At 35.3% G+C, this 27,110-nt stretch overlaps 1 protein-coding gene and 2 pseudogenes across 8 annotated transcripts; 2 read left to right on the forward strand and 1 right to left on the reverse strand.

The window, feature by feature from the left end:
- Nucleotides 1-382: 382 nt before the first annotated feature.
- Nucleotides 383-12,644, forward strand: LOC140842643 (uncharacterized). 8 transcript variants are annotated; one of them, XR_012120458.1, is made up of 20 exons: nucleotides 383-513; nucleotides 621-816; nucleotides 1,768-1,937; nucleotides 2,905-3,054; nucleotides 4,424-4,564; nucleotides 5,025-5,085; nucleotides 5,336-5,658; nucleotides 6,114-6,245; nucleotides 6,665-6,772; nucleotides 6,875-6,961; nucleotides 7,885-8,010; nucleotides 8,107-8,227; nucleotides 8,301-8,423; nucleotides 8,646-8,780; nucleotides 9,421-9,569; nucleotides 9,769-9,909; nucleotides 10,657-10,977; nucleotides 11,162-11,288; nucleotides 11,643-11,895; nucleotides 12,218-12,644. XR_012120458.1 is itself a non-coding variant. In XM_073210697.1 (19 exons), exons 1-18 carry the CDS (start codon nucleotides 457-459, stop codon nucleotides 11,264-11,266), a joined length of 2,646 nt encoding a protein of 881 aa, XP_073066798.1. In that variant the 5' UTR covers nucleotides 383-456; the 3' UTR covers nucleotides 11,267-11,288; nucleotides 12,218-12,644. The 8 variants fall into 8 exon arrangements, 5 of the variants coding, with proteins under 5 accessions (XP_073066798.1, XP_073066795.1, XP_073066794.1 ...); XR_012120459.1 differs by having other exon boundaries at nucleotides 11,643-11,849; XR_012120460.1 differs by having other exon boundaries at nucleotides 11,747-11,849.
- Nucleotides 12,645-16,399: 3,755 nt separating this feature from the next.
- Nucleotides 16,400-23,832, reverse strand: LOC140842642 (sialyltransferase-like protein 2; annotated as a pseudogene).
- An 897-nt stretch (nucleotides 23,833-24,729) lies between these two features.
- Nucleotides 24,730-25,532, forward strand: LOC140803589 (NDR1/HIN1-like protein 1; annotated as a pseudogene).
- The last annotated feature ends 1,578 nt before the right edge of the window (nucleotides 25,533-27,110 follow it).

A 27,110-nucleotide genomic window follows, 5' to 3' on the forward strand; every position in this document is an offset into this window, starting at 1 on the left:
AATTAGAAACGCGATTTCAAGATTTTTTTATAGAAAAAGTGTACATATACTATGCAACTTTTTTTCTTTTTTCCTCTGAAGTGAGCCGGGGTGAGTCAAAATTTGACCAAACTCATCACATTCCCAACCTGTTGTGAATTTCGCGTACCTCCGAAAACAAATTTGTGTTAAATTCCCTCCATTACAACCTTGACAACCGTATTCAGTGAATTACGTTATTGGGTCGGGTCACTTCTTTTACTCAATCATCTGCGCCTAAAATGGACCACATTCTAGGCCCGCTTATATGGTGGGCTTTTTAATTCGGAGGCATTTAAGTTGAATGGGCTTAAAATTATTTGGGTTTTAAATCAAACTCAGCCCATGCTTGACCTACTAAAATCCTTTCTCAATCAGTATATTCGGAATACCTTCCTACATTCTCTGTAAAAGTCGGGAAGAAGACGACTCGGAAAAATGGTGAAACCGAAATCTCAGTCGAAGAAGTCGCAAAAACGTGGGGTGGACTTCAAAGTAATATTCAATCTTTGTTTAGCTTTTGAAGTTCTAGTTCTTTGTTAAAAAAGTTCTGTGTGGAGCATTGTGGTTGTTGAATTCTAATATTTATGATATTATTGCAGAAAATCAAGCGAAAAATTGGTAGGAAATTGCCGCCTCCGAATAATGCTACAAATACTGAAATAAAATCGAAATCCATTGTTCTTCCTGAGCAAAGTATAGCATCGGACAAGACGGGTTTAGCAGTCAGCAAGAAGGGGTTGACACTTAAAGAGCTCCTTCAACAGACAAGCCATCACAATTCCAAAGTCCGGAAAGGTGGGTCTTTAATGTCTGAATTTGTGATTACTTTTGTTAGCAATGCAGTGGAATTAATTGTTAAATTTATTGGGGTGAAGAATGTTAGAGCTATAAATTATTGATTGATCTGCCTATAAAAACTCGAGATATTGGGCCAAGCTTATCGAAATGATGTCAAATGTAGTTGGTCGATGATACTCGGCAACTTTGTTTACACAAGCATGATGTGTGAAAACACTGAACTAATTGTGGTTCGCCACCTAAGATGACAACCATTGTTTACAAAATATCCTTTGGTTAGCGTGGTTCTATTCCCAGGGGGCTGAGGTAGTGGGGTAGCAGGAAAATGCGTTCGATGTAATCAAGAAATTATATATTGACTGTATATTTGATGTGCGATCGAGCAACAGTTACTTATATTGACCAGTTATTTTTTTAAAATTTATTTAGGGAACCTTAACATTTGGAACTAGATAATTAGATTGGCTTATAAATTTTGAACTTGATTTGGATGTTTTTGCACGTTGATATGACACTGTTACATAAAAACATAATAATCCATAAATATGTAGTGTTGTGTGTGTGTGTCTTATAAATATAGATGAATGCATGCATAGAGCAGTTAGGTTTCAAATGGAGCAGACTTGATCTCACTGAACCTTTTACTTGATTCCTAGAGAGGTTGGGTTTTATGGTTTATGCCCTCTAGTCTCAACAGAGGGATGTTTTTTTGAATGATCAAAAGGACTGAAGGACCTCATGCAGGGTTGTCGCGATGATGCATTGCTTTGGTTTTTCTTCGTTCTCTTGCTATTTTAACATTGCGAAGCTGGTTAATTGAATCGGGTAAACTATTGATTTAATAATGTGCTTTTGGTAGTTGATAAGGATGTGTCGTGTCCTGTATGATGTCTTGCTTCTCATTGTTGTACGATAAATGGTAATGGGAAGTGTTTATCCTTTCTTTAGATGCATTACTAGGATTAAGGAATATTTTGCTCACACACCCAGCTGAGCTGAAGCTGCACAAACTCGCTGTTATAGAGAAAATGCGGGAACGCATTGGTGATCATGATAAGTTGGTTCGCGAAAACCTGTATCAACTTTTTAAGTCAGTAATTTTCCCTGGATGCAAAGAGGTAACTGGAAATGCTAAAGTGACTTTCAGATTTCCTGAGTGAATATTAAATTCAATTTATTACTTTTAAATATGCTGAATCTTGAATCTGTTTCTTTTGCAAGCCATTTCAGTGCCATTTACATCTGTCTATTGTATTACTTGTAACATAGGTTTAATAAAATGTTGGTTAATTTTGGCTATATTCCTGGTTGTATTTGCTTTGCAGATAATTGTAATCCATGTACTTCTTCAAAATCATATCCTTAATTACTAGTAGGACCATGGATGTTGAAATTTTTTATTTTATATCCGGAGATGTTAATGGATAGAAAACTTTAAATTTAGTAATTTCGGTGGAGATTTTGCTTTAAGGAAGGTTGGAGCCTCTTTGTGTCATCAGATATTTATGAATTATCCTGCTTGGTCTCCTTTCCTGTTTTATTTCTCTAGTTTAAGATACAGGCTTAGCATCTTGAGACTTTTGGGACTCAGTGTAGCAATAGAGACTAGGCATGTTTCTCTTTCGAAAAGTTAGGTCGATTTTTAGAGTTATTTTAGAATATTGATTTGATTCTTGAAAGCTTAGAATACTGGACAAGGGATTCTACATCCAGAGTTCCTAAATTTTATTGTTTCAAATATGGCATTTTTACCATAAAAAACTCAAAGTAAACTCTCGTTCAAATGCAAATAGCTTAGAAATATAATGGGAGTTGCTGCCAATTTATAAAAAATATTCACTTTGTGCATAGTTAGCATTGGACCGGTTCGAAACTTAACTTTTCTTCCCACTTTCGAGATCCAGAAGTTTAGTTGTTATAATGAAGTCTTGTTAGTTATGTATACACTCCTTATAATTGACAAATGCAAGCATCTCATAATACGTAATGATTTTGTAATGTTCATTGTGGAGAACTTGGATTGGTTTAAAGTGGAAAGGTAAAATTACAATTATTTTTCACTTGATTCTCTTTTTTCTTTTACAGGATAACCAAGGTCCAATTGTTTCCTTGATGATGCCGTATATTTTTAATGCCATGACGCATTTAGCAATTGAAGTGCGATTGATGGCTTTTAAATTTTTTGACCTCACTGTCGAGCACTACCCTTCTTCATTTTCCTTGTATGCTGAAAAGGTATGCTCAGTTTCTCCTTCAATATATAGATGCTTGTTGCTTTTATCTTTATTGTATGTGATGCAAATTATAATTCTATTGGGAGATGTTATTTAACTCCGAAATTGGTAAAACACTCAATCTTACTTATTAATTTAATTAACTGACAACTTATCCTTTATAATTTTCAGAAGATAAATACACTTTAATATGTTAATTTAAGAGTAAAATAGTTTTTCAAAACAAGTGTTCACATGCCATTCAATTATTTTCAAATTACAAATATAAATATGAAGATGGTAAATTTTTTTAATGAGAATTATACATGAATTTTTTTTAATACCAATTAAATGAATTTATTAAAAAAATTGACGTTATTATACCAAATAACATAGCTTTTTATCAATTTCACATCGAAATAATAGTAATGTCAATATTTTCTTAATTATGCCACATAAAAATGAAGAAAAAATTATACCTTGTTATTTATAAATAAATAATTTTTTTAAAAAATATTATCAAAATCTTATGAATTTCTAATATTTAGATAAACTATAATATTATTCAAAGGTATTGGAGTATGTAGTCCGTCAATAATTATTACCAAGGTAAAAATAGTGAAGATAATCTTAAATTTTTAGAATCGGTTGTTTATTGCATAAATAGTTAAATCCAATTAATCTAAATAACTAGATCAACAAATTAAAGTATGAATAACAAAGTATTTTTTTCAAAATTTTGATTTATCTAGCATAGGTTTAAGGGGGATAAATAAGAATCAAGATGCATTGATATAAAAATCTTTAAAAGTAGTTTTCAATTTATCAAAACATAAAAACCAAACTATTAATTTAAATTGTTTCAATCGATTATTATTGTTATATATAAGGAAAAAGTTCTGAATAAATTTTGAAATATATTTAATAACAGTTAATGCGAAAGATATTTTATTACGGGTTTTGAAAATCAAATAAATTTTATATAGCGTAATATTTTCAATTGACCAAAAAGGTAAGATGGAGTGTTGATTAAAGTGTTAATAACACTTCCCAATTCCGTAAATTTTAATAGTTTGAAGCTCAATATAACTAGTGCCTGAATTTATTTGCATATTCTGATAGCAGATAAGAAAGCGGTGATGTGATTGGGTTGATTCATCTGGTGTAGCCACATATATTTGTCATTGAAATGAGAAATTTTATATCTTTGCTTCTCGAGTGTTGTAATATCATTATTCCTTCTTGACGTAATGAATTTTTTTGCTCATGTCCCAACAACTTGCAGCCAATGCAATTCTGTTTTAGCTATTATTTATCTTCCTTTTGGTCATATTGTGTACTCGTACTGTTTCTCGATGTTTTATCATCCTTTTTATTGATCCCATCTGCAGATTCTCTGTAATTATGAAGATATATTACGTAAGAATCAATTTTTAGATGATAAGGGAAAGTTAAAGAGCTTGCTGTCTGGATTGGCTCGCTGCTTATCGCTGTTGCCATCTGATGGAAGAGATCAATCGTCATTTGATAATGTACTCTTTGGTATTTTTTATTTGGCAAAAAAATGTATGGCGCTGCATGCTCAGTTTTGCATGAATTCTTATTATTTTATGTGTATTAGGATGGCTGTGAGCTTCTTTAAGTGGAACCTGCACCTAGATATTTGACCTTGTCAGTTTTTTTTTGGGGGTGGGGGTGGGTATCTTCACAAAGTTACATCAAATGCCATTAGTGTACTAGATAGGTGTCGAAGAATTATACAAGGGAAATTGTGGGTTCGTTCCGGACCTTTTGGGGCTGTCTTCTCATTTTACCATTGTTATTCATGAATAAGTCTATTACTTAGCCTGAGCTGATGAATTCCATGGTACCATGATGCATTAAGCTATCTTCAAAGCAATCTGTTTTACAAAGTTCTGTATTTGTCCCCTGTTGTCCAAAGATCTTCCTCGGTCTGTGCTGTGTATTTAATGCTAAATTTGTGTTTTACAGGATGTCCCTTCTCATAACATTTTTCATGCATTTGAGTCTGAAGCTACTCATGAGATTATCAGTGAGTGCGAAAACCTTTTACAGTTCTACATAGTGCATTATTTTATCGCATGCTGGTCGCGTGCCAAGCTTTGTGCATGACTACTTCCCCGTTCGCCTTCTTCAATTGCATTGCGTTTGACATTTGTTTTTTTTATATATCATTCGTGTGGTGTGTAGATTCATGAGACCTTTTCCCTCTATTGCCTGATTAAAACTCACCTGCAATCATCAAGCTTGACCATTCTTCACTTCCATTTCATGATTTGCAGGGCTTGCTGACATTATCAAGAAACTGAAGGATCTGTTGCCCATCCTAGTTTCTTGTTTCCTGGATTTCATGCCATTGGTGCACAACATTACACAGTTAGATGCACAATCATGTGATTGCATGCAATTTATTCTTCAAAACATAGATCTCATAGCCAGGTTTATGACTTGTGGGGGTTATGGAAGTGAATCAGATCAAAATGGTTTTCTACCTTATCATAAGCCTGATAAGATAGCACATGATGATGGACATTTATTCCCTAGAGCGATGAAGAAGTTGTGGGATGTTTTTCCTCTCAACTTAGTTGATCATCTATCTGGAAAGGTGTGTATGTAATTGCGCGACTATTTTGTTGGCAGAAAAATTTTGTTGATCAAAGCATAGATCTAATAGCCAGGTCTATTTTAAACGTGTTCCACTTGACTCTTGAGTTTTTGTCGGCACCTCAAAATTTGTTTGAGCAAACATTATTAAGAAGACACTTTCTTGGACTCCATCTACAATTCAAATAACTGTCCATGGGCTCAAAATTGTTGTGACGAACCTGATGTTCTGCTGAAGCTGTCCAATGTTATTTGTTTCCTTTTGTTGAATCATCTGCATAGTAACTGTAATGGTTATTCCGAAATGTGCTACTTTTTTATGGATCTAGCTCATGGTTATGTTACTTGCCTCTCTCTCTCTCTCACTCTTTTTTTGGACCTCATTCACCGATCTCTCTTGTTTTTAGGAAATTTAGAGTTTAGACCTCTCATTTTTCTTTCTTTTTTGCATTGCAGGATGATGATCGAATCTTAATGCTAAATACGTTAATTATCCAAATATTTTTGCGATTAAGTGACTGGAACTACTCCCCCCCTTCTTTAGTGGAGAAGTTTTTGGAATTTTTTGAGAGCTCACTGCCTACGAAGGTTTGTTCAGGGACTTCCATTTTTTCAATGCTTACATAGAATAGTATTGAGATTTTCAGTGGATTCTTTTCAACTGATCAAGGGACAAATAGCATTGATTACCAACAAATTTGTTTGCTTCTTTGTGTCATATTCTTTCATTTTTTTCCGTTTCTTTTTGTGGCTTAAAACTATGATCCTATATCTAGCATTATAATTTACTACCAACAAGTTTGCTTCTTTCTGCGATATTCTTTCTTTTTTTTCCATTTCTTTTTGTGGAAGACTATGATTTTATATCCAGTAGTAGTATTTATTGTTCTTTATCCTTAGAAATTATCTTAACCTATTGATTGAAGTTCTTTTAAGTAAGTAAGTAACATTTTTTTCTCAAATGGGGAAACATCTATTGCATGTCAAATTAATACACATACTTGCAGATACAACTGGGCAAGGTGCTTCAGGGGAAACACTTGCTTGAACTCATACCATACATTCCAAAACTAACCAAGCGAATTTCTGGTGAATGGAGATCTCGCATTCTTCAGGTCTGATTTAGTATGGAAGTATTTTATAACTTACTGGTTAGTTATTAATGTAATTATTAATTTGGAACTGGATTCTGGGGATGATTGATATCAATGGTGCAGGCTTTTACTGCCTTTTTCCGGAACTGCAATCCAGAGTCTTCGATGAAATTAGCTTGCCTTTCTGCAATCGAAGAAATGTTGGCTCTTGTAAGATATCTTCCAGCGTTATTAGGTTCAGAAGTTATGGACCAAGTATACATTTTAAAAATAACTAGATTGCATTATGGACCGAGTATACATTTTAAAAATAACTAGATTGCACTTATACTAAGGACATGGTGGATAAGCATAACGTTCAACCTTTGAATCTGAAGTTGACAATCATTTGTGTTCTGGTATTGGGTTTTAATATCTATGCATGATACTGACATGCAAAGCTTCTGGATGGTTGTTACTTAAGGACATTATTGATGATGATTGATGACTTTTTAATGCTCCTGGATCAAAGCGACACAAGATCAGATGTTTGCTTGCAATGTATCTACCAGTCATTTACTTGTGGCCTCCGACAATTTTAACATATCACTTTATATCGATGAATAAGCATTAGCCAAGTATTATTTGCATAATATGAATAGGAAATGTATTACACTGCCTTCAGTTATTGTGTTATCTGTTTGAACTTATATGCTGATGAAAGTTCACATCTTATTTTCAATCTTGAAAATGTCATCTTCTGGAAGTTGGGCTGCTATACGTAATCCTGCTATATTTTTGTGACTGAGAATGTAAGAACAATTATGTTAGTGGCTTACTAAACGTGTTTCATATTACTTGTATTGTTTGACTTCTAAGAGAGAGAAAATCGGGAGATGGGGGCAGACACTATCAATGATCTGTGTTCCATAAAATTTATTTTCGACATTAGTCTGATTTAGTGTCCTATTTTCTACCAGATATTTCCTTGACCAATTAGTAGTGTGCTACGCATATAGACAACATTCCTATTACACATGAATGAATTATTTTGCCGTATCTATGCTGATACAGTGGTAGACCTCATGCTGTTTAATTTGATTTCTATTCCTATTGTTATTCACTATAATTTTTGGTCCAAATTTTTTGTGCAGCAAGAAGAGAGCTGGGTGTACCCAGATGCAACTGATCCTACGTTGTTGGAATATCTGATATCCTGGATAAGGGATCTTCCATCATTGCTAATTTTATTGGATGATAAAAACCCATTATGCTCAAAGGTAATTTGTGCTCACCATATAGAAATTGTCTGTAATTTCCTACCAGGAAGATACGTTGGCATTGCAAAATCCTTGTTTGATTGTTGTTATCTCCAGGCTGTCTTGCGCCTCCAACTTAGCCTCGGACAAAAAGCTCCAGTGAACTCTCTTATCTCTCGGGAAATCGACAATATTCAGTTTGGTCTTGGAGGTTTTTACTGCAGACAAGTTGAGAAAGGTGAGGACTGTTGGTTGTTCTTTTCTTCTTAATTTACATTTTCCACATATTAAATGCGATTCTTGTTTCGCAGACATATGCTATGGCCCGTTTGTAAGGCTCAGTGCAGAAATTCAAGAACTTGCCATTTGTTGCCTTCGGTTTTTCTCTTTCATCGACTCCCTGCTTCTGCAGTCACTAGTTTCTTGTTGCTTGTGTGAGTATTAATGAGCCAGCCTAAGATCTTTATAGTTTTTTGCGGTCGAAATTCAGCTATTTTTGTGTTTTCTTTATGACCATCTTCATGGATCAATCTCTTTAAATTACAGTTGATGTGATCTATGTTCATCTTCTATGTTGAAATTTATTGGATCTCTTTTGTGCATGTACTTTTGTGAACGTAAACTTATTCATGGATTTTCATGTCACTCTACTTCAGATGATGATCTTGAGCCATATATACTTTTTCGCATTTTAGAAGTTCTGGACTGTGCCTTCAGAGATGGACATATCCAGATTGCGGAATACGCAAGTTTCCATATAACTTTACTCTCAAGGTTCCAAGTTTATCCAGGTAATTTTTAATTGATCTCGGTTGCATCTTACTCGTGGTTGTATAATTTCCATTGGACGACTTTGTTGATTTTTAAAGTTTTTGCTTATTTGAATATGCAATTTTGATTTCAATCTCGGTTTGTGGCCATGCATGCTTGTTGTTAGCGAATGTACTTTGTAATCCTGTGCTATGCTTTACGGGAAAGGGGTGGAGATATTGGTGGGAAAAGTTTCTTATAATAAATTCAGTTGGAGAAAGTAGAATTAGACGTACATTGGCTGTCATCATCAGATACTGCTTTTGTGCTGACCACCAGAAGTAATGTTAGATTGTATAAAAGAGTCTTACCCTTCCTTTCTTGCAATTCAGTAAAGATTTTGCAATGATTTCCGCATACCACACACCATAGTCATGTACATCCTCTTTGCTCAACAAATAAAACATGTTATGTGTAACTTCTTTTATTTTGAGTGGCAATACATAAACTGTGTGATAGTTTAGGTCCTGTAGTTTATTTATCCAACCTTTTCTTGCAGTATATCATTGTGTTTTTTCATTTGTTGTACTCAAGTAATTGCTTTTACTTTACTTTTGTGTTGTAGTTACTTTAGATTTTTCCCTTGCAATTTATTACTGAATGGTTTGGATTGTTATGCAGAAAATATTTGTCCTGGCGTGAACTACGATGGGAAGTCAAACCGCAAGACGTTTAATTCTGTAACCAGTATTGTCTGCAAATATTTGGCACATATTGGTGATGATTATCTTGTTTTCCAGATGCTGGAGAAGATAATCGTTGATCAAATAGTATGTTCTATAATCATCTACTTGAATTCAAATACTTCTTTTGTCGGTGATTTTTTGGGACATAATAATAAGATGGCTTACTGCTTCTGAAAGATCTCAATCACTTGTCTCTTCTTGATGTACATCGGATTTGTCATTTAAATATCATTGATATGCGATGTCAGTTCATTAAACTTTTACTTAATTAACTATGCTTCAGTGTGGTGAAATATCAATGGACAGCAAGTGCGCTTTTCTCAGGTTGCTCATCTCCCTTGATTCCAAACCGACAAGACTTTCTGACCTGAGCATCACCAAGATTAGCAATGTCCTTCCGCAATACTTAATTGATCTCTCACTTGTGAGTAATTTTCCTGTAATTTGTTTGATTGATATGTGCGTGCGTGCTTGCTATCTTACATGAAATGTTTTACCAGTACTCAATTAATCAACAAGATAAGATTGTAAGAGTTCCCAAAACAGTTCTATGTTGAAGACAATATCATTCTGGTTGATGACTTGATGCCACCAAGTCCTGGTCAGATTCCAATGCCAGGTCACTAAGACGTTTAGACATAACATATGGTGACGGGCGACTTTCAACTGACTAGTAGAGGTGTAATGCAAAAGTTCCAATAACGGCGGTTATCCTTTAGGATCGTGTTTTGTTTGAATTTGACAATTCAATATTTATTAGTGTATTTGATTAAAGCTGACTACCTTCTTGTTGTTTGGCACTCTGTCGCATATTGTTTCCACAATTTTGTCATTTGTTGACCTTATGAACAACTTGATAACACTTCTATCTCATTTCAATTCAATCTTAACCGGGATAGAAAGTTCCACTTTTATTGAAGGATTGTATCTGAATATATTGATCTCTATAATATTCCTGTCCCTTTTTTGTATTGGGTATATAATATGCACTCATCAACCCCAAATGCAAAAAGAATAAAAACAATTTTGGCTCGAGGCACCTGAACTGTAACCCACATTCGTACGTCTAAACAAAAAAAGAAGAAAATTTAACCATAGTTGAGCTTAAAAAACCTGCCTTATCTATTGTCAGATTTTGGTTTTAAATTTACTGTCATTCTTGCTGATGCAGATTTTTGAGGATGGTGACCAGAAGGCGGCTTCTGCCATAATTGAGAAACGAAGACAATATTATCTGTTACCTTCCTTTTATCTGTTTCATAGTAGTAAAAAACTTGCAAATCTTGTTCTAGAAGTTATGGCTTCTTGGGTTTCTGAGGTTAGCTCAGTGTTTAGTACTCTTCCTTCTCATTCCTCCATCGATCGTTCGACTAGAGTATGTGCCATTACCTCTGTACTTCGTCATATGTACAAAGATGGCAAGATGAGGCAAATTCTGTTGTCATGCAATGTGCAAATAGAGACCATGTTACAGAATCTGCTAACTTTACTGGTATGCATTATCTTTATTTTACCTCTTGAAACTTTGATTTTAACATAAAACTAAAATGATTGCTGGTCAACAGCTCAGGGGCTTTTATCAAATGACAAGCATAATATTGTATTCTAGTGTTGTACACAAATAATGTATTATGTAATTTTGGCACCATCACCACTGCCATATTCATTTTCTACAGTCGTCGGAAAAAACAAACTTGATGTTAGAGGAAAAATTCAAAATTCAAAGTGCATATGATCGTTTGAAAGCTATCAGTGGCAATGATGTGGAAGGATGCCCATAACTTCGGAGCATGCTCAATTAAAGTAAGTTCTTCTGGCTCATCTGTGCTTGTGCAATGGATTTGAACATTTAGTCTGAAAAATGTTTCAATGGCACATACCCTTGGGATTCTATTCAGCTATCTTCAAAACATTTTAAAATTTTTGTCGTGATTTCACTTGAAATGGAACATTGAAAATGCAATGAAATTCTTCATTTTTATGCTTTCCTCTGTCACTCTTCTCGACCATATCTGAATCCATTTTTGGAGGACATGTAGTGGGAATAATAATTCGGCATGTTTATTGGCTTTTCTGTTTAGTTACATCACCGTTTTAGGGGAAAGGGCTCTCTAATGGCACAACCTTTTACCCAACATCTGTTGCATTTCTGAACAGTGAAGTTTGAAGCCTGCTTTCTAAGATGCAGAATGATAGATTTCATTAGTCGGTCAGCTTCCAACCAAGTTTCCAATCTTACATCGGACCATTATGTGGGTCAGGTTTCGTTTGTCATACACCCGAAATGAAGAACAATGGGGAGAAAACTGGCAGATGGCTCCATAGCAAACGTTGAGGCGTGTCACGGCTAATCTATGAGCATAGGTACTTAATAGGCATCTTCAAGTTTGTCGTGAAGTTATGAGAATAGGTATTTACAGATTTTGATAAACTTCACGCCTTTTGTAAAGCTTCGTATATTTTATAATTTTCTCTTGTGAGAGAATCTCCCAATTTGTGATTGATGAAAATCATCTATTAGCACAGTAGTCAAATTCTCTCTGGTCAGGATGACGTTTCATCTCACTTAGTAGGTGATGGCTTTAGTTTCTTTCTTACTTGTTTTTGAAGCCGTTTTAAATGTGCAAATCTTGTCTGTTTGCTTTTCTTCTGTTAGAACATTTTCCTGTTCCAGCAATTCTTGATTTTGTACTTGAAGAATGACTTAATAACATGGAGTTGACACTATCCAGATAATTTGTAATGGATGCATTCGTTGATCAACAATCTGCTCCAGCTGTCGGGCCTTTCGGCGGTTGACGAAGTATATGCTTGCTTGGCTGCAAACTGTCTATCTGCGGTTTTTTGTAGCTTTTGCAGAAGACGTGGCCCCTTATTCTTGAGTTGGAAAATGAAGTAGAAGCAACCAAAGACATCAGATGTATCCATGAAAAGTGTGAGGAGGGTGCGTACCTAGGTTTTAGGAGCTTTCCATCTCTACTAGAAAATCAAAAAGCAAATAAAAATGATTGTTTGCATAAAAACAATGCTTAATATATCTGTGTGTGTGATTATTTATGTCCTTGCAAATAGCAATATCTTTTAAATCTCTCTGATACTTGATTTTGTGCCCACTGGGAAGCAAATTTATGGTCTTCATAGATTCCAACATTCGATTTATTTGGTTCACGTATATTTTATTTTTGGACAACAAACCAATACATATCATGATAAAAATAAGGAAAAATTATTAATTAAACTGATAATTATACAGATTTATTGCCTGAGGCCGTTCTTGAGCATCTTACACCCTGTGTCGGACTCGTAACTCCCATACAAAGGAACACAAATGGGAATAAAATGCATTTGCCCTCTCTGACGCCTTCTGTGGGAGTACCATCAATGGATTACATAGGTTTGAGTGGTGCACTTGGTATGGTATGTGCATGAATCACTTTGGCACTGGGTTCATGCGTACTACTGTGTTATAATTTATTAACATACGATATAATTGCAGAGATTCAGTTTTTTTTGTTGTATATTACTAGTTCTTGCCCCAAAAGAAAACAAAAAAAGCAAAACAAAAGACAAGAAAAGAATAGATTAAAAAAACCATAATATGTAGGAATATCAAATTAAATGCTAATTTTGACTGGTTTCATGGAAATCCTTTTATTCTACTTTTGCATTATTGAAGCTCATTTATCTTAGTATTAGAAAAGGAAATGTGAAAGCGATTGGTTTAAAGAAAGTTAGTAGCCTCATTCCTTTTTTTTAATGCACATGGGCCGTTCCCGATTGGACTTGAGTCCCCACACGGTTATCCCATTAATCATAGAATTTCTCCAGTCCAGGCACTGGAGCTTTTGCCTTCCCAAGATTAGAACCCAAGACCTCCTGGACTTATATAGATCTTGACAGCAATCCTGGTTCAACTGGTACCAGGATTGCTGCCAAGATCTATACAAGTCCAGGAGGTCTTTGTTCTAATCCTGGGAAAGCAAAAGCTCCAGTGCCTGGACTGAAGAAGTTCTATGAGTAATGGGTAATGGGATAACCGTGAGGGGACTCAAGCTCAATCGAGAACAGCTCATATGCATTACAAATGGTTAATGACATGTTAGTGTAAGAGTAGCACACTCACACTACATCCAGTTCTAATTCTCACACATGCACGGTTTGTTAATGATTTTTTCTTTAAAATGATCTTCGATAAAAAATTTTATTGATGAAGAAATAAGTCTTTTAATTAGACACCCATTTAAAGGAATGTTTGTCAAATTTATCAATTTAGTACCAATAAATCTTTATCATGATAAAATACTTAATTTATTGGATAAGATATAATTAAATTAGATAAAGCAAAAAGTTATTTTTAAGTCGTAGAACACATATTTGTACATTTAATTTATATTTGTAATATAATTTCACACATACTACACTACATGATGATTTAATTTTAGGATATTCTCCAATTTCATTTTAATTTCTTAGTTATACAAATGTAGTATCAGTCTAAATTTTGATTATATTGTGTTAGTATTTTAATATTTTGAATTAATTTTTATTTCGAAATAATAAAATTTATATGAATTATAATACAATATATAGATAAATATATGATTGAAGATTTAAAAGCACTGCCACATAGTCATTCATATTTTAAATAAATAAAAATCATATAATATTACTAATTCTTAAAAATATTGACAAAAATTTGTGTGAGACGGTCTCACGAAATCATATTTGTGAGACGAATATCTTATTTGGGTCACCAATGAAAAAGTATTAATTTTTATTGTTAATATGGATAGGGTTGATCCGTCTCACAGATTATGATCCGTGAGACGGTCTCATATGAGACTCACTCTAAAATATTTTATATTTTTGTAATTATTACACAATCAAAATATTTGAGTTGGGCGAGATTAAAATTGAACTAGACCCCATAAATTTTTGATTTTCCAGATATTCAAACAAAGGAAAGGAATTCTTATTTAGGAAATTATTCTATTCTAAATCTTCGGGAAATATTCAGAAATCGTGAAAAGCAGGTCGTCGAGACCGAGTGAAAAGCGTTGAAAAAAGGGGCATTATCGTCCATAAATAATGAGAGAATCGCAACGAGGAAGCACATTTTTCCAAAAGCGTGTTTGCTAAGATTTTAGTACCAAAAAGACAAAACCTCACTGTATAGAAACTTTTGCTTGGACTACAAGTAATTTCGCTGTTGAAACCACTCAGTAAACCCCACGCCATCTGCGTTTTTACTTTTTTTTATCCCAAAGATACCCCCGTAGCCAATATTTAATTCCTATAATACCCCTAGAGACACGCGCTATATAAGGCATTCCTCTCTCCTTCTCTGGTTGATCAAAATATTGGGCAGAAGCCGACGCCATGGTGGAAGGCAGCGGCGAGCCGGCGTTCCCGGTGTTGTTCTTCGATGGCGAGAAGGAGATGAACATAGGAAGTGTGAAAATAAACCCTGCTTTACAGTACAAGCCGTTTCAACTCATGATGAGCCAAAAGATCGGGATATCGCCGAATCAAATTTCTATTTACCTCGTAGACACGAGAAAGATTCCGGAGCTGCCATTCACAGAGTATCGCCGGAGAATCCCAATCACCGGAAAGGTAAACTTCGGGTTGATATGTCGGCAGAAGGATTGTCGTTTCCTGGTCGTCTTGAAGAGGTCGCGGAAGTCGAGGAACCGAAGGGAGAGAATGACAAACGGTGTTGAATTCTCCGATTTCATCCTTGATCGGATCGAGTTTTCTTCACCACCTCCGCCGCCTAAAAGTCTAATCCTGTTGAAGCGGAACCAGCCTTCACCATTTTATGACCAGATTCCGCAGTCGGAGCTGGCGGACTTGAATGATCAGTTGCAGAGATTCAGGTTTCAGAGAGAGACTTATCAGTTAGCATCGGGGAAAGGAGAAGTGAAACCGCCGAACTTTGGTTCAGGTCATGGTATGTACCTAAACCCGAACAAGAATCTGAATCTGGATATGAATCCTCTCCCAGAAATTGATGATTACTCGGAAAACGACGAGGAGAAACTATACTGCGAAGACTGCGTGAATGCGGGGAAGACGCCGTCGTTTCATCCTTGCGTCAGAGACGCGGTAATTTCTCGTTTCTCCACGCGGTTGGGCCCGATTAATCGGCCCATTAAACACCATCCTCTTTGATCACCCATTGGGTTTTTTTTACCATAACATCAAAAAATGGTCGGAAATCTTCTTCTGCCGTGGATGGGATTGCAAACACCGTAGATTTCTTACGATGATCTTGTATAGGCACTTTTAATTGACTAATTTGCCCTTGGGTTTGACACCTTGTGGTTGGTGTTTGTTTACATGTTGGCAGAGTTTTTTGATTGGTTAGGTGACAATTTGAATCGGACCCCAAAACTAATTTGCCCTTGGGTTTGACACCTTCTAGGTTTTTTTTTTTTTTTAAATTCTGGGTTCTAGCTTTTTGGGCCTAACTCCAATTCACCAAAGCCCAGTATATATTCTGGCTTAATCCAGTGTCATGGTGGCCGTGGCTCATTAAGTTGACCCAGCCCAGATGTCTGTTTCTTTGTCCAGATCAAAAAAATTTGGGTATATTTGGATTATCATGTGGATTCTCTACATTTTTTTTTACTTTTATATTTTTTAGTATATTAATTCATTTCATCAAGTTAGTCAATTATTACAGGATATAAATTATATACTCGCCAAAACAAAATTTCACAACTATAACCCTAATTTATAATATAAACCAAACTAATTACAAAAAGCTTGATTAAAATCCAATTTTTTTAAAAAAAAAAAAAAAAATTGTACAAACACAAGCATGTATCGAACACTGGAATAACAGACATTAGAATATATAAATATTTGGAGTTGGGAGTTGGGACGATATTTGTCCTCTTCACGCAAGCATTTGAAATTTGTTAAATTCCAGATAACATTAAAAATAATCTGTCAACGTGCATAACTTCTTCACATTGACATGGTGAGACCAAGAAACAATCCTATGAGAAACAAATTAAAAACCCTATAGTCAACACGAAAAATATGAGTTCCACTGAAGTCCAAAGACAAAAGAAGGATATTAATATGATATAAAGTATTCAGTCAAAGCATGGGATCATCTCCAGTGCCTTCTCGATTCAAAGAATCTCCAGGATCATACACCACGAATCCTAGTGAAACAAAACAGTCAGCATCGTGAGTGAAACATGTGTTCCATTGTGGATGCTACAAAAAGAATAAAGACTTGCAGGCGTCTCTGGCAGTATTCGTCTCTGAAACGAGTTTTCATCTCTATGGGGATGTACAAAGAAGACCATGTCCTGGATTGTGTTCCAGTGGATACATAGTGGTGCCTCTTACATATTTTTTATGTTCAACTGCAGCTTTTCTCAAGCTTGACACCAATGCAAATGAAGTTTTTCCTTTGAGTTTCTTGGCGGTGATGGAACATGCAGCTAATGGATCTGAAGAAGCCGCTCCAACCCTCCTATCAACGAGAAGGCACTAATGTATGAGTTGAAATCCAATATTTCATAAAAGAAATATTGGATTTAACAAGGTCATGGCACGTGTGCAGCTTTGTAGGAGAAAAACGAAGCTTAAAAGCGATAGGTTAAACCTCTGCAAACCGCTTCATGGACAAGACTATTCTGTTTCACATGAAATTGAGAAATACGAGTTTCATTTTGATCTATTTTTGTAAATGGGGGTAAAATGGTTTGTTTGGAAATTGGAGAAAAATGGAAAAAGCACAAATTTACATTCAACCTCCTCAGCCAAGATAGTTGGCCTTGGCTCCAACCACTTGTATAGCACCCAAAGCTAGGGAATTTGTCAGTAATAAAAAAAGATTTTCTTGGTATGTTGAATCATCTAATCTACATTCTCTGTTTTAGGTAGTGATGTAATCATTTTACAGCTTATTCGAAATATCAACGTTCAAAACGTATACAGAGATCAAATGGCAGATGAAGAATTAAATAAACAGTCCACAAAATTTAATTTAAACTGACGATTACCTCGACAATTTATCAGATGCAATCTAGCAGCAGAAATTAAACTGCGGCTTGGTACCCACTTCACAACACGATTGGGATCTGCCCGCATTGGAGAATGGATTTTGATAAGCTTATAACACACATAAGAGAAAATATTAGACAGAAAATTTGATCATATTGAGAAAGGTATCTCTAACTGATTTAATTAACAAAGATAATAGGAATTACACAAAGAAACATAAGATAATCACTCGCAACATCTCAACAACAGAGGGCGAGGCAAACTTTGTGATCAAAACAATGCGTATTATCTTCCTATGATTTATCGTGTTTAGGCAGTCCACATTTTGCAGATTTACAATGAATATGCAGGGCAAGGCAACATCATCATGTAAGCCTAAATCATTTATACAACTGCAGCATTGCAAGTTTTAAGTTTTGAGCTTACTCCGAGGCATTCCATCATTTGATAGTAGGCTCTACCATGCAGAGGAGTATGGCCTTGTCTAGACTCTGAGAAATATCTGGTCCTGAGATTATATCGAGGCTCCACAATAAGAAATATTATACAAAACAAAAAATAAAATGCATTCAGAAACTTCTTCCAATGGCTGCATACCATTCTTTGTAACCAGGATCGACGGTGAAACCATACATATCAACAGTGTCACATACGGAAAGAGCAAATTCAAGAGCCTTCAGTCCAGTACCTTTTGCAGCTGATCCAAATGACGATCCCAGCATGAGATATACAGGATTGAATATTGGAATTTCCTAAAAGTAGAAAGCTAAGTATTTAAAAATTGGAATTTCACAGAGCAGATAGGATCAAACTTAATTTACTAGAGTGAATAGGCAAATGCAAACACCTGGATCATCTTGTTCATAATATCATGAATTGTTGTTTTAACAATCAATACTTCCTTTCCTTTATCTGTAAATTTGAAATTGTCAACTTCCACATGAGAATAATGTTCAAGACCAGTGAATCATGTTCATACCATACAACTCTGCAACTTTATCAAGAGCTTTTGCAGAGCCCCTATTGAGAAGGCGGAACGTACTTTTTGTACCCACGTTTTCTGAAAAGTTCTGCATAAAGCACAAGGCAACGGTGAGAACATGTGGATATCATAAGCAGAAGATAAATAAAAATAGAATGACAACCTGAATAGGTGCTCCATTTTCTCTCAAAACCGCGTCATAACCATCTATTTCTTTGCCAAATTTAGTTTTCAAAAGATCACCAGAGTTACCGATAACAGCACATCGACCAAAATGCCTTGGCATATAAGGTGGTCCATCTGGGAGCACTAAAGCAAGTTTCTCCATGCACAGAGTTTTATTCTCACATCGGTTCCTACAGCAAAAAAAATAAATCGAACTTGGAAGGTGGAGGGATAGAGTGCATATGGACACTTACAATTAATAATCACCTTAAAAGTAGCATTCACGTGCACAAGTGCTCAGTGCACCAGATATTAACTCGCCATATTAAACCATTAGGATTGAGACAATAAGAAATACAGAAGTATAGAAAGCAAACAATATCAGTCCTTGAGCATCAAATGTTCTTCAAATAAAGCTAGTTGAATACCATCAGGACTATATGGATATAGTAACTTGACAATGGGTGTCATTGTTCAAAAAGTGGTATAGCAGCTAAACATGTAACAATAAGCATTCCTTTTTACAAAAAGAAGTGCTATTTACATATCGCATAATATTGCTTGTTTTAAAGAAAAGCATTAGGAGGACGAAAAGTAGTAAGCATTTTTCGGCATCAGAAATGTAGTGAATAAAACAGTATTAATTGATTGGTGTACACCCTTTGAGATGATACTGCAAGAGAAATTTATGTTTTGGCCTACAATGATACCAAAGACACAACTTGGAGGGGTCAACCGAATCATTATTCTATTATCAACCGAAAACATCGATGCATTTGATTTGAAATGCATTTTATGCTTCACTTCTGAACCTCTGCTCCTCTTATTCGATGCTTACTATAACGGGTATTTGTACAGATAATGGGTTAGCACCTTGCAAAATAGTACTTACAGAAGTACACCCTTGTTGATCCTTTGCCAGGCGTATTCCTCCCATCCATTTGGCAAAGCATCAATGAATTCTCGAGTCAGTACCGTGGTACTATTCCTCACCTGAGCAAGCCCTCACTAAATAACAAATCAACTGTAGCAGATAAAATAATATTCTAAAAGAAACAGATATAAAGAGCTTCAAAATGCAGACACCATTCAATGAAAAATTAAAAGGAAGTTTATTAGACTTATGACAACACAAACAAATCCGTTAACCAATTGAAACAGGCTTTACTATGTAAGATTGTACACAAATTTGCAGATAGAACACTGACCTGTTCCCATGTAGCTACTGCTTCACATAGATCAAAATCAAATGACAGTCCTTCAAGTTCACCGGTTTTGGGATCTTTCTGTTCAGAAGTTTAACATATGGACTTTTGTGAGAAAGCTGGATAACATATATAAATATGATGAAATTACCCTTTACTAGACAATTATTAGAAAATATAACTCTGTTAAAATCATCTCTCTCCAAATCCTAGAGGGCAGGCCTAGTAAAATCAGGAAGGCCGCCATGTATTGATTATACAAAAGAAAAAATCATGACTGCTGGGGGTAATTTTAATCAAGATAGGAAATGTACCCATTTGGGAATTGTATCACTGGGAAACTTCATAGAAATCTCACAAAGGTCCTTGCCGCTTGACGCTTGTAAACCTAATCCATTGGCATTCTGCATCACGTAGAATGTATTCAGTGTATTACATTACAACACACAAAAGCTAAAGCAATACAACTAATATATAATTAAGAAGCTCTCCATGTGAAACAGATACACATAATATGAGATAAAATCTCAGTCAAATTATGGGGTTGTACCATTGATGCACCGACCATACCAATTAAAAGAAGTTAACAGTTAAGAGTCTTTATAAACCCATACTTTCTGCTATCTCTTAAATCCAACATAAACTTAAATCATACGACGAAAATGGCAGACCATTTCTCTTTTTTGACATGAAAAACCACAAGGAGAGCTAACTAAGAAAGAGAAGTTTGAATAAGATGGCTGAACAAGCAGAAACACTTCGAAGAATGAGCGTGCTTGGATTTTGGAGTAGCCTGCTTGAGTTTACAACCAAGCACTCGCTTTACTACTGTAAGACTCTCTGGCCATCAAGAGTAATCCATCAAACTGCATCAGTGGCAGTGTGGCACCAATGAGATCAACAACAAGACGTAGCAAAAACAAAGACAAGTCAGTTTAAATACTCACTCCGCTGCAAATATAAAGGCCACATTTCCTTTTTCATCCGTCTCAAATATATAGTCCAATATCTATATCCAGTAATATTTTCTTTATTCTTTTACCAATCTACCCTTATTCATTAAATACATGACTTACTTCTAATAAGTTTTTATTTCATATTAAAATACTCATTAAATAAAGATAAAATACTTATTTTTCCATTAATTTTCTTGATATGTGTGAAAACCAGTGTTCTAAATGGCGGTCGAGGCGGCCGCCTAGGCGGTGCCTAGGCGGTAGGCGGCCCTCGACCGCACCGCCTATGCAAGAGGCGGGTGTCGAGGCGGGTTGAGGGGTGTCGAGGTGGGTTGAGGCGGGTTGAGGGGTGTCGAGGCGGGTCGAGGCGGCGAGTAGGCGGGTCGAGGCGGGTCGAGGCGGCGAACAGGCGGTCGAGGCGGGCGAGGCAGTAGTCAACAATTTAAAAACCTAGTCAACAATTTTTAAAACTTAGTCAACAATTTTAAAAACCAAGTCAAAGTCAACTAATTTTAAATATTAGGACTATTTAAAGGTCTTACTTGGAGAATGGTAGTGGAGGCCTCGGGAGCGGATGAAGTGCTACATCCAAGGAGGAGTGCAAGGAACATCCCCATTAGAGAATTTAATGAATATTTAGAAACATCGGAGGGGGAGAATGAATAAAATGTTGATTGAGTCTGATGATGAAAGGATCATGGATATAGTAGATGGTGCATATGTAGATGATTTGGAAGATTAGTTATGTTTAGTCTACTACTTGTTCCAATGATGGATAATTGATTGAAACTTTGAAAATTTAAACTTAGTTTTTTGGTAAAAAAAAATATATATTACTTCGTTAGCATAATAACATTAATATAATGATGAATCTTTATTAATTGCACATCATAGATGATATTATATTTTGTGCTTAAAGCCTTAAACATTATTTAATTGCACATTTTACATAAAAATGATAATATTGCATGATTATCTATAAAAAAAATTACTTAAAAAATCCAACCGCCTAGGCACCGCCTAGGCGGCCGAGGCGGTAGGCGGTCACCGACCGCCCCGCCACCGCCTCCCGCCATTTACAACCTTGGTGAAAACATATATAAGCCTATGGGGTGAGGGAGTATCATTTTTTCTCACCTCGAATTCCAGATCATAATTTAGCGTAAACACATGGAAACAAATCAGATCTAAAAATTAAGTCAAATTCCAAAAAAAATTAGTTCCGCATTTTCCTATCATATTAAGATAAAGAACTGAAGAAAATTTGGAACAAACCAAGACTCCATGCTCATTCCAATTTCCTAAATTTCCACATGCATATACAATTATAATAAATTAATCAAAGGTTGATGATTTAGAAAATAATGGTGCTTGGTGGATGGATATCGAAGAATTCATTTAACACACGTTTCCAATAAAAGAAAGAATGTGCACAAGCTTTAAACAACAAGAGATTGAGCCCTCTCACAGGAATTACTTGAACTTGAATGTATAATCATCTGATCTCCTGTGGTTGTGTCAGTCGAGTTTGGTAAAACAAATAACTGCTGTCCAGTTTCAAACGCAACGATCTGATCAGCACAAAAGATCAGAATATCCTACAAACATTAACGCTCATTATCCAATCACAGATTGGCCTAAGACATTGAATAACACTACTTGAACTCAACCTAGTGGATCCATAAACACAGGTTTTTTTTATTTATTGATTGCTTGTCCCGGGGTTCGAGGATGGGAAAGAGTACCTGTCTACCTGATAAAACTCAACAAAAGCCAACCAAGTCAAGCACCAAAAGTCAAAATTACCAACGAAGATTTTTGGGAGAGGAGCTTATGCTGAAAGTTGGAAAGTTAAATGGGAGGATACAATTGGAGCAATTCTAGGAGAACGTTGATGTAAAAATCTCAGAGCTCTCACCCCAATAGTCCATCTCCGACCATTACAAATACCAAACTCAATTCATAAGGCAAGCACCATAAACCTTTTACTTTGTAAAATCTTCCGTACTTATTGATTTCTCTTCTATTTTTGAATCTCCACCTCACTGTCCAAGTTCATTGTCGGAGGTCACAAGAGGGATATCCCCAATTATTGGAAGGAGTTAAAGTATGCAGGTCTTACCGATCTTTCCAATTACTTGAAAGCTTAAGCGAGCATTCAACCATTTGTTTTCACACTAATGTGAATCTCACATCTCTCACTGTATTAGTTCATCCAACCACTACAAATACCCGATCAATTAAAGATATACGAAGTCCTTACCTTTCATTGTCCAAATTCTCTACACTTTCAAACCTTTTCATTTGCAGATCTCATTGTCTAACACTAAGGAATTTCCACCATTCTGTTTTGGATGGCATTCCTCCTCCCTTCACTATGTTCAGATCTTTATGGAAGCTACAATGTTTAACAGCTGTTTATTTAATCGAAAGGTAATTTAAACAACGCCTTCGGCATATTGTCCATTTAATTTCAATTTGAATCAAGCATTTAAAAACTAATCAAACGATGAATCAGAAAAATGCAAAAACCCAATCATCGAAGTGTGAAGACAACGAGAAATGAAGAGAAAACTCACCACACACTTTTTGAAATAACCCCGCAACGATCCCAATGCTTCCAGATCTTCTCTAGAAAGATGAAACGGCACATCTGTGCATGAATCATCAACACAAAACCACATTTACTCCAGACGAAAAAGGAAAAATCAGTGAAATAGTTGATTTTATGTACAAAGTCATACCTGGATCGGGAAAACCAATGAGGTTGATGAAAATGGCCGCGAGACCAGATGCCAAAGCAACAAGCAAAACAAGTCGTAACAACCTCATCTAAAACTTAATTTAGGCAGAAAAAACAACCGACAACAGTTAATTATCTGTTTAAAAATAAAATTTCTAATATTTTTTGGATTTACGAAGAAGTAAAGCAGTAGCGTTGAGATAGAATTCGAGTTCAGCAGGAGGAACGAGGCGAGGCGAGTGGGTTATTTTTACCAAAAACACACATGTTTTCTTGTATAATAATATATATCGCGCATAGGGTATAATATTATCAATAGATAATAATTTTGATCCCGAGAATTTTTGTACAGGCCTTTGTTTTGTTTTATTAATATTTTTAGAATAGAAATGAGAGTGAGATGGAGATTTGATCTTTACGATTTTGTTTCGAAAGATCATGATGGATATGAGTGTAGTGATAATTCGGAGACCAAGATGACAAATCCGATTGTCATCCATAATCACACACCCAAACATTTTCTTGTCTAAAATTGTCGCCTACAATTGGTTTAAACTTTTTTTAATGAATTATGAACTTGGTTTGTAGTTTAAACTACTTGTAAAAAATAATCACTTTTATATTATAACAAAAGGGTTTGGTGCAAATGATTTTTATATATAATATAAACAGACAATTACTTTTTTTAGTACATGTGTATTTTATATATTAATAAGATAATTGTAAAGAATTTTGCTAAGTGTATAAACGAACACACCAAAAATAGTTGCTCTCCCCCCAACAACCAAATTTACTTTCCTTTCGGTTCTTTTCTTTCCAAATTCTAAATGAGAGTATATATCCATCTTAAATTAGGCAAAAACTTGTGTGAGACAATCTCACGAATCTTATTTATGACACAGATATCTTATTTGGATCATCCATGAAAAAATATTACTTTTTATGCTAAGAGTATTATTTTTTATTGTGAATATGAGTAGGGTTGACCCGTCTCACAAATTAATATCCGTGAGACGGTCTCACATGAGTGATGAGACACTCTTTAAATTAAATGCGAGCCTACCGTTGCGCTGGCAGCTGGCTGAACAAATCTATATAAATATACTTTTATTATTATTATTATTATTATTATTATTATTATTATATATTATGTATACCTGATTTCATCAGATCTATAGTAATAGTAGACACCCAAAATCCCAACCCCCAATCTACTTCACACGTAGTACTCCTCCACCGAACAGTGCTCCACCGACGAAGCCGCCATGACGGACAAGGTCTGCAGCCACCACAAAAACAAGCGGCGCAAGTCCCTGTTCCGGTGCTGCGCCTGCCTCCTCGTCTCCATCTTCCTCATCTTGCTCATAGTCCTACTCACCTGGGCCATCCTCAAGCCCAAGAAACCCCGATTCACCCTCCAAGACGCTACCATCTTCACACTCAACGTCTCCGCCCCCAACGTCATCTCCACCTCCGTGCAAGTCACCATCAACTCCCACAACCCCAACTCCAGGATAGGCATCTACTACGACAAGATGTACGTCTACGCCACCTACAGCAATCAGCAGATCACCTTCTTCACCGTGATCCCGCCGGTCTACCAAGGCCACAAGGACTTCAACGTCTGGTCGCCGTTTGTCTACGGGAGCAATGTCCCCTTTGCTCCGTACAACGGAATCGCACTCTCCCAGGTACAGAGCAACGGCGCCCCCATCGAGATGACGATCAAATCGACGGCCGCTTGAAATGGAAAGTCGGGTCCTTTACAACGGGCCGGTATCATATCCACGTGGCCTGCCCCGTGAGTGTTCCGCTTGGAAATAGCAAAAGCACCGGAATCGTCGTCGGCAATGGAGTTAAGTATCAGATTTCACAGCGCTGTAGCGTTAGTGTTTGATGACGCACAATTTATATTTATGTATAATCATGAAAGAGGAAAATAAAATTTACAAATTTTATTATTTCTGGTGTTATCATATGATTTCTTCGTATATTTTGCACAATAATTTAAATTCGCCAAAGTATAAAATTTGTATGGATGAAGATTTTTGAAATGTTTTATAAATTTATTTGATTGGTTCTACGGAGATGTGACATAGGTTAATTTTATTATTATAATCATTTGTCTGGAAAGAAAATGGACAAGCCCACGTGACAAACAATTAAATTGTATTAGACTAAATTTGTGTGAGATAATCTCACGAGTCCTATTTGTTTAGACATATATCCTTATTTGGGTCATCCATGAAAAATATTACTTTTTATGCTAAGAATATTATTTTTTATTGTTAATATCGGTAGAGTTGACCCGTATCACAAATAAAGATTCGTGAGACCGTCTTACAAAGATTACTCATTGTATTATAAGTTTAAAAAATCCTCGATATATAAACATAATTTTCCTTTCTTTAATGGACAAGCCACGTGACAAAACCAATTAAATTATATAAGAAAAAATTTGTATGTGACGATCTTATATATCGTATTTTATAAGATAGATCTCTTATTTGAATATAAATTACTTTTTATGCTAAGACTATTATTTTTTATTGTGGAATATCGGTTAGAGTTGACTCGTCTCACATATAAAGATTCGTGAGACTGTCTTACATAGAGAGCTACTCATTGTATTATAAGTTAAAAAATCCTCGATATATAAGAAACATAATTTCCTTTTTTTTATAATTAAAACAAATGTACAGGTGAAATTGCAATGGACTGTATACACACAACCGACTTCTTCTCTTGGTTTTTGTAATTTGTGTTGGCATTTTGTGGAACTTTTTACTTATTTTATTATTGTTATTCTTGACTTAACCCTTCAGCACATGTACCTAAGACCCTTATAAAATATTAAATATTATTATAGGTATTTAACAGTACATGAGGTTGTTTAAAATAGTAAAAATATTGTGTTTAGTTAAAAATTTATGTCATGATGTATATGTTTTATTGGATTTTGGTGAAAAACGGAGTTAAAAATTTTATGTCATAATATATATATATGTGTGTGTGTGTGTTATTAGAGACTAAATGGAAGATCGTGATATATCACACTCTCCCATGCTAGCGTGTGTGTATAAAATAATAATAATTTTTAGCCTAAATATTTATAATAAGTTCAATATTTATATTTTTAATTTTCCTTCTTTAATAAAAATTTTATTAGTGTTTTCAAAACATAAGTTTTATATTCGTTTTGTGTAGTGATGTGTGTTGGAATGTTTGACCTTAACGAATAAAAATTAAGTAAAAAAAAAAACTCGACCAAACACACAAAAAAAGTTCGAATGTATGTCTTCAAAGCTTCTTGGAAGTTTTCCAAACAGTAAGGGAGGATCTTAGACGCCTAAATGGGGCATCTTGGCGCTAGTCATGCCTTTGAAATATCTAGGGGAGTTGGGATCGGAGGCGCCTTAATCGTCCACCTCTCCAGTTTCCCTGGAAAGGACAACTGGGAAAATGGCCGTAAAATGGCATTTAAAGGCATTGATTGACATAAAGTTGCGAGTTTTCATGATATCTCACATCCAAATAACACTTCTT

The sequence above is a fragment of the Primulina eburnea genome, chromosome 10 (genome assembly GCF_022965805.1).
Source record: "Primulina eburnea isolate SZY01 chromosome 10, ASM2296580v1, whole genome shotgun sequence".
In the NCBI taxonomy this organism is placed as follows: Eukaryota; Viridiplantae; Streptophyta; class Magnoliopsida; order Lamiales; family Gesneriaceae; genus Primulina; species Primulina eburnea.